Here is a 12,793-nt window from a genome sequence, read left to right on the forward strand (position 1 = left end):
GGTGTGCAGTCACTTAAAGCAAACAGGATTGTACCACCCTGGTGTGCAGTCACTTAAAGCAAACAGGATTGTACCACCCTGGTGGTGTGCAGTCACTTAAAGCAAACAGGATTGTACCACCCTGGTGGTGTGCAGTCACTTAAAGCAAACAGGATTGTACCACCCTGGTGTGCAGTCACTTAAAGCAAACAGGATTGTACCACCCTGGTGTGCAGTCACTTAAAGCAAACAGGATTGTACCACCCTGGTGTGCAGTCACTTAAAGCAAACAGGATTGTACCACCCTGGTGTGCCGTCACTTAAAGCAAACAGGATTGTACCACCCTGGTGTGCAGTCACTTAAAGCAAACAGGATTGTACCACCCTGGTGTGCCGTCACTTAAAGCAAACAGGATTGTACCACCCTGGTGTGCAGTCACTTAAAGCAAACAGGATTGTACCACCCTGGTGTGCAGTCACTTAAAGCAAACAGGATTGTACCACCCTGGTGTGCAGTCACTTAAAGCAAACAGGATTGTACCACCCTGGTGTGCAGTCACTTAAAGCAAACAGGATTGTACCACCCTGGTGTGCAGTCACTTAAAGCAAACAGGATTGTACCATCCTGGTGTGCACCTGCATGCACAAACACGGATGCGCACGTTAAAGACCCCGAGTTTCCAGTGAAAGTCTAGGGACTTGGAAACACACAGATAACTAGCACGCAAACCCTCAAAGACTGCATCATGCTGCCAAGGTGCCAAGGTAAACAATAGTATGGCAGGCAAACCAGTCCTACCATAAGGTTTGTTTGTTTGTTTGTTTGCTTAACGCCCAGCCGACCACGAAGGGCCATATCAGGGCGGTGCTGCTTTGACATATAACGTGCGCCACACACAAGACAGAAGTCGCAGCACAGGCTTCATGTCTCACCCAGTCACATTATTCTGACACCGGACCAACCAGTCCTAGCACTAACCCCATAATGCCAGACGCCAGGCGGAGCAGCCACTAGATTGCCAATTTTAAAGTCTTAGGTATGACCCGGCCGGGGTTCGAACCCACGACCTCCCTATCACGGGGCGGACGCCTTACCACTAGGCCACCGTGCCGCCTACCATAAGGTGAGACTGAAAAGAACACAAAATAAGAAAAAGAAGAAGAAGAAGAAAACACAATCAGGAAGATCGATTCATCAGTTTTCTTTCAAATAAAATGCAAAAAAAGTATGACATATATGTCATCCCATTTCACTTACCAGACATACCATTTTGGTTCACCATAAAAATGTGGGTTTCTGCAATGGTCCTGATCGAGAAACTTCAGCACTGTGTCAGGTATAAACAGGAACACTCACTGTCTACACAACTGATTCAATCATTTGTCACAAGGGCGGACTCCAACAGGGAGGGCTCTTGTTATCAACACAGCTCGGCTTAACACCATCAAAAGATGAAAGATTAGGAAATTGCAATATAAAGATCCATATAGAGCTCACTAGCAGAACATTTGATGACACTGCAGTTCATAAGAATAAAAAAAAATTGTCATTGTTAAGGTAAACGTACTGGGGAAAAAATATGGTACATATAGGTAAATTAACTGGGTTTTTTATTCCTTTTTTCCTGAGACAAGCTTTTTTGTTGTTGCTTGCTCTGATTTGTGTGTGTGTGTGTGTCTGTGTTTTTTTCTTTTAACTTTTTTTGTTCAAAGAAAAGAAGTTAATGGTCGGCAGGAAAGAAATAAGTTAGGTCAAATCAACACACTTCTTTTTTTTTTGGGGGGGGGGTGGGTGGGTGTGGCACATTAACCCTGGCCAAAACCATGACACAGTTCCGCTGAACACAATCAAAAGATGAGCGATAAAGAAACTGCAATAAAGATCCATTTATGGCAAATCATTTTTATTATCCTCTGCAGTTAATGGATCTGTACCACATTGATCCTGGCCCAAAACACTCAGGCCAGTGATTCACTTCAACAGGGAAAGAATTGCATTGCTTAGTTTAACCCTTTAAGCCACACCCGTTCTAATTCTACATTTTGTAGCGAACTTTTCTACTTTTTCTACTTTTAGTTTCTCACTCTTCAATTGCTTATAATTCTCTTGAACCAGTGAACCATTATGACCTTTTTTTGTATCATAAAACCTTAAAGTAAGAGTACTAAGACCCTCAAATTCTAAGACCTCCCAAGACCTGTTTGCTTTTCTGTTTATATAAGCTCTGTAAATTTATCTCCTTTTAAAGACCTGAATTTCTCAGATTATTTGAGTCAAAACGGGAGTTTCACAGTAATTCTTTCTAATTCTTTTCCTTGACAAGAAATTATCAAGTGATGTCAATATTGGCCGAGACATGGTGTGGCTGATCAACTGCAACCTGGAGATCTTAGGGTTAATGTGATCAATTTTGACAAACTTTATTCTGCATGTGAAAAGACTTTCACACCACTTGTTCCCCCTTTCTTCCTACACTGTACCGACTTTCTTGAATGCTCAAAACCTATTCCTGCAGTTGCATCGTATTTTCTATTTAAAAACACCCACCTGTACAAACACTTTTACGAAAGCAGTTTTACGATTTCGCAATATTATCATCTCTGCATTCTGAAATGAAGCAACATAATTATTTGCAGGAAGAACACTCAACACAAGCGTTAATGTGTTTGCGGTCTTTGCTTGAACACTACACATCCTCAGATAAAAAAAATCATTCACACAAGTTTAGCTCTGCAACTGTGTTCTTCGTAGGACTCGTTCTTCCGTAACTGACGCACACTTTTTTTGATCTGATGCATTGGTCTAATTAACCCCTGGTAAGTCAACTTTCCGATAGTTTTGACATGTGCAAGGAGGACTTCTGACCATCCATTTTTCGACTTAATGAACAAATCCAGGGAATTTGGACCTAAACATACAGTAGTTTTAATCCAGGTCCAACTGACTTACTGCCTTCTGAGTTTGGGAATAACACTGCTGTAATATAGACACACATACACAAACACACAGACGTGTATAGTTCTGCGGAATGTTTGGTAATTTAGCCCGCCTCCTTCGGCTTCAGCGAAAGACAAAAAGTGAGATGGTCACGGAACACAGCGATGCATAATTCACGGCCACGCAGACATTACACTCTCTCTCTGATCATCTTCACGCAACGCTAGATCCTCAGACTCCACCCACATGCATGGCATTCCACAAGACTTGCTGTGGGATCAATCAATCCAGCTTGTAACATGTCCTCTCACTCAACCAGGTATAGACTTCACAACGGAGGTGTGTTTGCAAATCAACGGGTAAACAGTGCCATTACAGGCTTATGCAAACAGGCGGACAAATTTACACGAGCCTGCTAATGATTTGCTCAAAACTGGTCCTTGAAAACTATGTTTATTATCAAACATGGCACAGGTTTATCAACTTAATCTGGCTTTTGTTGGATGTTGAATGAAACAAGCGTCTTATTTGCTCAAGTGGTAATTCCATTTTGCACACAGGAAAGGCCGTATAAGAGAATGCATTATAGTCAACTACATGTAGTACCCATGTAGTTACTGAAAACTCATTAGTTTAATATCTTCCTTGGGGGTAATATCACAATAAAAAGCATTCCAACAAGCTAATTGTCATTGTGAAAGGTCTGTAGATTAAAACCTGAGCCGTTTAGAGTATCTCACGGAAATACAAAAGAACAAGTATGATGCGCACAAACACACTCACTCTCTCTGTCTTTTTCAGACAAAGAAATATCAAACCAGACAGATATTACACAACATGTAGTGAGATATTAGACACAGATAATAAAGAAAATCAGACACAGATAAACAAAAGAAGTAAAAGTACTAAAACAAGGGAAATAAAACAATCAAGTAATATACTTGCCGAAAAACAACAGTTATCCTCTAGGTATTTCTTGCAGCAAGATGATGCAACCATGCTAACAACATCATCATCATCACCAATAGGTGTCAACTGATCCAGTAATGAATCCCTCCGTCTTCGCAGCATTTTTTCAGCAGAAGAGAGTTAAACAACCACAGCTAACACTTCCTCAAAACTGCACTTTAGACTGGTCAGCAACAAGAACACATAGATTTCCCTTTCAGCAATGGAACACAGCTATTTCTAACACTTCCTCAAAACTGCACTTTAGACTGGTCAGCAACAAGAACACATAGATTTCCCTTTCAGCAATGGAACACAGCTATTAATTTTGTAAAACTTTCTCAAAACTGTACTTTAGACTGACGTAACAAAAAACAAACACAAATAACACCAAATGTAGTCCTTGAAAAAAACTTTTGCAGTCACACACTGACTGCAGTTAAGTAGATCCAAACAGCAGGAGAAGACATCACCAAAACTGAAGATATCCACATGTATGCAAAACAGCGTTGGACAATTGATGAGTTAAGCAAATTGTCCACACTTGACATTAACTTCAAGTTGATTACTGAGTACGAGTGTAATTATATTGTATCAGATTCTTGTGAGTATAGATAAAGCTCCATATACCACGCTGAGGCTTTGCACAGATACCAATGTCCTTATTTATATATACACATGTGCAGAGTGCTGTACGCAACAAAAGGAAAACAGAAATGAGACAGTAAGGAAATTCTGCCTCATCACAAGTAAAAAATATCACATGGCCTGGTTATCACACTGCACATGATTGACAAATCATCCACACCAGATAAATTGTGTCATCCTGCACATGATTGACATATCATCCACACCAGATAAATTGTGTCACTATTGTGAAATAGCAGAGGGAATGTTTTCCTGGTGAGTATAACTGCCTTAATAATAATCATAGCTAGTATTGTAATCAAGAAGCAGAATGTAGGACAGATACAATCGATATGTCTAAACATGTTATCTTCAGCTCTGTAGTTGTACTAGACTACTACATGCATTATAATTATATATATACTGATAATATCGGTACACTATCATCAGTGCAGTGAAATAAAGACTATAGTACTAGAAGCGGGAAAAAAACACTTCAACCAACAACTGAACAAGCTTGAGCAGAGGTACCGAATTTTATAAATAGAAAAATATTGAAAGGAATTGAGTAATCTCTTTTCAGTTTACTTAATTATGTTCAAAATACATGTATGTGGTTTTAATTCAATAATACTAATATTTTCTTTGTCTAGCTCTACTTGGTGGAAAAAACCATCAATTTCCCACTGGAACCATGCAAGTGTTTATGTGTGTGAGTGTTGTGTGTGTGTGTGTGTGACTGGGTCACAGTGAGCATGTCTTAATGTCTTTGTCTGTCTGTATGCATGCTTGAGCATGTTAATTGGTAATATATATCTCTTCCTTGTGAAAATGTTGAAACAAATATCAAACAAACAAACAAACAAAGAACACAGAAAAATCACACACGCAATCATATGATCATTTTTCCTTGTCCCTTTTTACATTTAGTCAAGTTTTGACTAAATGTTTTAACGTAGAGGGGAAAAACCAAGACGAGGGTGTGGTGTATGTGTGTGTGTGCGTGCGTGTGTGTAGAGCGATTCAGACCAAACTACTGGACCGATCTTTATGAAATTTGACATGAGAGTTCCTGGGTACGATATCCCCGGAAGTTTTTTTCATTTTTTCGATAAATGTCTTTGATGACGTCATATCCGGCTTTTTGTAAAAGTTGAGGCGGCACTGTCACACCCTCATTTTCCAATCAAATTGATTGAAATTTTGGCCAAGCAATCTTTGACGAAAGCCGGACTTCGGTAATGCATTTCAGCTTGGTGGCGTAAAAATTAATTAATGACTTTGGTCATTAAAAATCTGAAATTGTTAAAAAAAAAAAAATTTATAAAATGATCCCAATTTACGTTCACCTTATTCTTCATCATTTTCTGATTCCAAAAACATATAAATATGTTATATTTGGATTAAAAACAAGCTCTGAAAATTACAAATATAAAAATTATTATCAAAATTAAATTTTCAAAATCAATTTAAAAACACTTTCATCTTATTCCTTGTCGGTTCCTGATTCCAAAAACATATAGATATGATATGTTTGGATTAAAAACACGCTCAGAAAGTTAAAACGAAGAGAGGTACAGAAAAGCATGCTATATCCTTCTCAGCGCAACTACTACCCCGCTCTTCTTGTCAATTTCACTGCCTTTGCCATGAGCGGTGGACTGACGATGCTACGTACGGTCTTGCTGAAAAATTGCATTGCGTTCAGTTTCATTCTGTGAGTTCGACAGCTTGACTTAATGTTGTATTTTCGCCTTACGCGACTTGTTTCTCTTCGCTACATATAACACAGTACATGCAGGGAGGAAAATACAGGAATCAGTCTTTAATGAATTGTCAAGTGGAGGGGGTAGGATCTCAATTTTCAATAAAAGGGGAGGAGCGTTTTTGTGCATGCCCTTTTTTTACATTTAGTCAAGTTTTGACTAAATGTTTTAACATAGACAGGGAATCCAGATGAGGGTCATGGCGTATGTATTATTGTATGCACATGCATGTGTGTGTGTGTGTGTATAAAGCGATTCCGAGAATACTACTCGAACGATCTTCATGAAACTCCACATGAGAGTTTCTCGGTATGATATATCCCCAGACATTTTTTACCATTTTTTGGATAGATCAATCAATCAATATGAGGCTTATATCGCGCGTATTCCGTGGGTACAGTTCTAAGCGCAGGGATTTATTTTTTTATTTTTTTTATTTTATGCAATTTATATCGCGCACATATTGAAGGCGCCGGGATTTATTTATGCCGCCGTGTGAGATGGAATTTTTTTTACACAATACATCACGCATTCACATCGGCCAGCAAATCGCAGCCATTTCGGCGCATATACTAATTTTCACGGCCTATTATTCCAAGTCACACGGGTATTTTGGTGGACATTTTTATCTATGCCTATACAATTTTGCCAGGAAAGACCCTTTTGTCAATCGTGGGATCTTTAACGTGCACACCCCAATGTAGTGTACACGAAGGGACCTCGGTTTTTCGTCTCATCCGAAAGACTAGCACTTGAACCCACCACCTAGGTTAGGAATGGGGGGAGAAAATTGCTAACGCCCTGACCCAGGGTCGAACTCGCAACCTCTCGCTTCCGAGCGCAAGTGCGTTACCACTCGGCCACCCCGGGATAGATGTATTTGATGACATAGTATCTGGCTTTTTTTTTAAGTTGAGGCTGCACTGGTCAATCTCATACCTTCATTTTTCAACCAAATTGATTAAAAATTAATTCAAGCAATCTTCGACGAAGTCTGGACTTTACAGAATACAGAATACAGAATACAGTATTTATTGAGCCAAGTGACATTAAAAAAACATTTTAAGCACAAGGAATTTAGCGTAGTGTTGGTAAAATCGCGCACACACACACACCCACACACACACTGACACACATGGGATGGCATTTGAGCTCGGAAGCTTAAAAATTAGTTAATTAGTTAGCTCATTAAATTTTTCATTAAAATCAAATTACCAGAAGCAGATTAAAAAATGACTGCTTTGTATTCCTCATAGATCTGTGGTTAAAATACAAAAATATCTAAACAACGAAGTTCCTTCCCTTTTTTGCGTGTTTCCCCTCCATTTTCTTTCAAACCTTGTTCGTTCCGTGTTGCGTCTGCTTTTTGTTGTCTTTTGTGTTCTTGTTTTTCCTGATGAAGCTTCCATAAGCGAAAATTTGTACCGTCTTGTCTCGTATCGGTGAGTACAGTATTCCTTTGTTTTTTAACAAAAATATCTAGAAACTGACTGTTTACTCTAAAAATTTGCTCAGAATGAAAGAAAATATGTTCAGTAAGGTTGCATGCTTCGTGGAGACGAGCGTGACCCGTCTCGGTCTTCAGGTATGGTTAGCTGAAACTAACTAAATGTAGTCTCGGCGATGACTGGTTTGAGGTGTTGATCTTTTAGTTTGATACCGGCTGACTATATAGAGAATACTACATGGCTTGCTGTGTCGTACCAGATTTACACGAGTTGTTTTTAAAAATATTGAACTGCGAGCGAAAGCGAGCTGTTCACTATTTGAAAAAGCAACTCGTGTAAATCTGGTACGACACAGCAAGCCATGTAGTATTCTGTTTATCCTACATACTGTACTTACGTGTATTTGACTGAAAATGTCCTGCAGTCGAGGCAGCTAACTTGAAGACGCTTGTTTTGGAACCTCGATCTCTTCTCTAAAGCCTCGTGCAATCTATTACGTCAAAGCAAAGAAACGTCACTCTGAAAGTGTGGCGTGACGTGTTAGTTCTAAAAATTCATTGAGGGTATTTAGCGAACGCCATTTTTTTTCTATAATGACGTTTGTCTCGGTGACTTTGGCATCATGAGCAGTGGAAAAACAGGTCCCTGCCAGACTTGCTTGACATGACCTTATTTACATGATACACACACGTGTGATTTGAACGATTATTATCTCACGGGTGTCTCTCTCACATATATATGTAGGATAAATGTTTTTATATTGCTTCACGTGACTTGTTTCATTTAGTTGTTTTTGTTATTTATTTTAATTTTAATTATTGTTATAGGAGGATTTGTTTTTGGGTTTGTTATGTGTAAGTTTGTGAGACTAAAAATAGTTCTTTTTTATTTCATTCATATTATATTATTTTGAAACATGTCCCTCTTTCCCTGGGGGGAACCTGTCCTGACCTGAGACATTGCATGAGGTCAAGTCTGAAACTGTAACATCTTTACTCAGTATAGGACATTGTAGACTAGTATGTGATAGGGTGGAATAATTATGACACAAGTTTCATTTTCTACTCTATGTTAAATATCGGAGAGCCTGTCTCGAGGGCCTATTTTGTTTATTTACATCAGGTGTCTCGAACACGGAAATCACAGTCCAGGATGTTGTGCTCTCCCCTGTAACTAATGTCACTTCTTGGGACTTTCCCGGATTCCCAGAAAATTCCCGGTTGTATGGCGCAGTTATTTTGCCAAACAAAGAAAACCATCTGGAAAATTTTCAAAATGTACCAATTTATGAAATATACGAGCGAATTTAGCATAGCGTTACACGTGTTTTACATCAGACACTGGAAAAACGGCATTGTTAATGTTTACATTCTGAACACGACCACACCTAATTTCCATCGTTTGAACTTTAAAGTTCATTCACAACCTGCCCTTCAGAAAAATATAAAAACAAGACCTATGTATTATTCTTGGTGTATTCTGTACTCACCAGCATCACACCTGTTGCGAAGTCTGCAAAAACCACTTGTTCTGTAACTTTCTGGACCTCACACTGTCATTCCTCCGTACCGCCACGACATGTTTTCGAAACTTCTAACCGGAAGTGACAGCTCTGCAAGATGTGGCGCGGCAACTAAAATGTTGGAGTGAAATTCACTTTTCTGTGCTTCTACTGTGATCCTGATCTTATCAGACTGTTGTTTCTGGCGAGGATATGGCAGTCAGAAGTTCCGGAGAAGGAAACACAGCAGCAGCACTGCTGCAGAAGTTGTGCTGCAAGATAACAGGACTGACTGATGGTTTGTTTGGCTAGCCCGGACTTGTTGACCTGGAGTTCCTTATCGCTGTAGTCTGCGGATGCTTGTGATTGTGAATGTGTGTCGCGAAACGTTTTAAGTGCGAGACACTCGTACAAATTAAAGTCAGTATGTTAGTGTATTGGTAGTGTATTATAAATGCTAACGTATCCTGACATGCACCCATACATTGACAGTGTATACTTGATCTGACTTAACACATTGCAATCATTAACAAATAAATTCAATGGCACTTGATTAGTTTATCAGTTTATCATCAGTTTATCATTTTGTGATTTAGTCCCTTCAAATTAATCAAATAAAATTGACAACCTTTCTTTGTCCTGGCCTGAACTGTGTGTTTGCTTGTAGTCATGCAATTAAGGTAGTCCGGAGTCTGGAAGTCTGCTTTTCTGAGTTCAGTCAGTTCACACACAAATTAAATATTCTTGAGATCTTGGTAATTATTTTAAACGAATAAATCATGAATGGCTGTTGCTTTTCACTTCAGATTCAGTGATTCCTCATTACCAGTTTGCTCTTCGCATTTTGGGAAGGTTTGTATCTTTGTCATTCTCTTCTCTCAGTCTCACTCTCAGTCTCAGTAAGGTAATTATTTGTTTTGTAATACAGCTATGGTTTGTTTCCATAATTCATTATCAATAGGAAGGATATATATAGTTCATGTTTTTATAAGTACCTCAATAAAACTGGTAAAACTAAAAAGTTAGAACACTTGGTTATATATAATTTCATACAGTGTATTCTTGTTTTGATCGAGTTAATCTTTGAAGAACTATAAGTATAACAATTCCTTAGCTGCTTTGCTCATGTTTTTCTTTGGAATTGGAATAATTATCTAGTAACAGTATATAAAAAAGGAAAATTTGACAGTAAGTGAGTAACCTTAACAGTAACTTTTTAATAGTTAAATGTTAATTAATGTTTTTTTCTTTTCTTTCACAGCAATTCCACGCCAGTTGACGCAGATGAATTTCAAGTCGTCCAAAAAATTAAGCGCCAATGTAAGTTAATTGTCCATGAAATCACAGATTTCCGCGAAAAGGAAATTACGTTTCGGCGAAAATAAAAAAATTGTCCGCGGCAAAAAAAAGGTAAATTAAATTATATGTATACTATTGTCGAGCTCTATCCATTATTTACTTACACAAGAACTATCAAAATGTTGGTCTAAAATGCTAACATTCGTTTTCCTTCCGGAAGGCTTTGCCCCCCCTGGTCCCCCCAACGGGGCTCTGCCGCTGTACCCCGCCAAGGCCAAGGCTGCCCCTGGACCTTAGCCTATTTTCAGAGTTTTTTCTATTTTGGAATTCCCATGCCTGGGTCTTAAAGGGGGGGGGGGTTCCTCTGTACTGATGCCAGTGTGTTTGTTGACAGTGGTGCGAAGAGGCAGAGAGGGCGATGCAGATTCTTTCTCTGAGATGCACCGCAAACTACACTCCCAGGTAAGGTTTTGATTGAATTTTATGAAATACTTCACCTGTTACTAATACTGGGCAATTTAACCACACGCCCATTGCCTTCATTATTCCAGATATGGAAGTGGAGAAATTTCATGGTCGGACAAAATCTGCATGGTGCCTGGCTTGCCATAATATGTCCAGTTCTTTTGACTAACAATTCGAGTTTTAACGTCTTCTCAGAACAGTTGGTCTATTTTTGGACGTTGATTAGTAATTGTTCAAAGTATATGTTATGATATTTTCACTCCAACAAGCCAAATGCTTATTTGATTCGCCGGCATTAACTTAATTAAGCTTGACTGACAAAGTGTTGACATACCATCCTGACAGCAGATGATGATAGATGGCAATTGTGTGTATTTGTAAATTCTATGCCCAGAGACTTTGGCTATGCCCTTCAGATTATTTTTGTTGGCATGTTTGCACATTGGTATTCCGACACAGAGAGTCTGCACAAAGTTGACTGGGAAATCATTCCTCGTCGAACCTGTGTTTCAACCTGGGCCCTGTAGCTCAGTTGGTAGAGCACTAGACTTTTGATCTGAGGTTCAAGGATTTCGAATCCGGACCGGGACAACTTTATGTGCAGACTCAGAGACAGTATCCATGTTCCACCCCTGTGTCACCACTGTGGCACGTAAACATCCATGGTCATTCTGCCTTAAGTGCAGGTGGCTGGTTACATCTAATCACGCACACACCTGGTTAGCGCGACTCTGTTGCTGCTAGCTTTCCACTAGCTGGAAGCGACCCGAATTTTCCCAGGGATGGTAAAAAAAAAGTACATGTAATAAAACTGGCCACAAAACCAGCGTGCTACCTATTGCGCTACAGACTTCTTTTGTGATGAGTTCCCAATTTGAATGCAGTAGAGACGGGCGTAGTGGTAAGACGTTGGCCTCCTAATAGGGAGGTTGTGAGTTCGAATCCCGGTCGCTGCCGCCTTGTGGGTTAAGAGTGGAGATTTTTCCGATCTCCCAGGTCAACTTATGTGCAGACCTGCTAGTGACTTAACCCCCTTCGTGCGTACATGCAAGCACAAGACCAAGTGCGCACGGAAAAGATGAGTGAACGAGGGAGTCTAAGCCCATGAACGAAGAAGAAGAAGAACGCAGTAGAAATACAGGGCATTGCTTTGTTGTGTGAGAAGTGTAATTGGTGGTGTGATTTGCAGGGTGTTTTGCGGAACCGCTGGGCGGTGCTGCATCTCTTCGTGACGCTCAGCGATACAGGGGAGACCAGTCAAAGGGTAAGTAAAGTGTGTTACATGTACATGGACTGGTGTTGTCGTCTACAGGGGCTTGCCAGTAAAGTGTTACATGTACATGGACTGGTGTTGTCATCTACAGGGGCTTGCCAGTAAAGTGTTACATGTACATGGACTGGTGTTGTCATCTACAGGGGCTTGCCAGTAAAGTCTGTTACATGTACATGGACTGGTGTTGTCATCTACAGGGGCTTGCCAGTAAAGTGTTACATGTACATGGACTGGTGTTGTCATCTACAGGGGCTTGCCAGTAAAGTGTGTTACATGTACATGGACTGGTGTTGTCATCTACAGGGGCTTGCCAGTAAAGTGTTGCATGTACATGGACTGGTGTTGTCATCTACAGGGGCTTGCCAGTAAAGTGTGTTACATGTACATGGACTGGTGTTGTCATCTACAGGGGCTTGCCAGTAAAGCGTGATTTAAAAAAACGTTTCCAATTCAGTATGAGGCCAGTGGAACTGATCTTGATTAACCAGAAACATTATTTGAAAAGTAGAAGATACAACTGACTGACTATTGGTTTTTTTACGTCCTCTG

The 12,793-nt window shown here is 39.8% G+C and overlaps 2 protein-coding genes across 4 annotated transcripts in view; one reads left to right on the forward strand and one right to left on the reverse strand.

Annotated features, from left to right (window-relative positions):
- Window positions 1-9,321, reverse strand: part of LOC138945740 (phospholipid-transporting ATPase IF-like) — a 74,195-nt gene extending 64,874 nt beyond the window's left edge. The window contains exon 1 of the mRNA XM_070317235.1: window positions 9,196-9,321. Coding sequence (XP_070173336.1) covers window positions 9,196-9,201 — 6 coding nt within the window. The 5' untranslated portion in view covers window positions 9,202-9,321. The remainder of the gene's footprint in view (window positions 1-9,195) is intronic.
- Window positions 9,196-12,793, forward strand: part of LOC138945741 (gamma-tubulin complex component 3-like) — a 46,605-nt gene continuing 43,007 nt past the window's right edge. The window contains exons 1-5 of one of the 3 annotated variants that reach the window (XM_070317237.1): window positions 9,196-9,505; window positions 10,014-10,059; window positions 10,469-10,527; window positions 10,901-10,968; window positions 12,161-12,235. In XM_070317237.1, the coding sequence (XP_070173338.1) occupies window positions 9,421-9,505; window positions 10,014-10,059; window positions 10,469-10,527; window positions 10,901-10,968; window positions 12,161-12,235 (333 nt within the window). In that variant the 5' untranslated portion in view covers window positions 9,196-9,420. The remainder of the gene's footprint in view (window positions 9,506-10,013; window positions 10,060-10,468; window positions 10,528-10,900; window positions 10,969-12,160; window positions 12,236-12,793) is intronic. The other 2 variants (XM_070317236.1, XM_070317238.1) reach the window with 2 other exon arrangements.

The sequence above is a fragment of the Littorina saxatilis genome, linkage group LG13, assembly GCF_037325665.1.
Source record: "Littorina saxatilis isolate snail1 linkage group LG13, US_GU_Lsax_2.0, whole genome shotgun sequence".
Taxonomy (NCBI): domain Eukaryota; kingdom Metazoa; phylum Mollusca; class Gastropoda; order Littorinimorpha; family Littorinidae; genus Littorina; species Littorina saxatilis.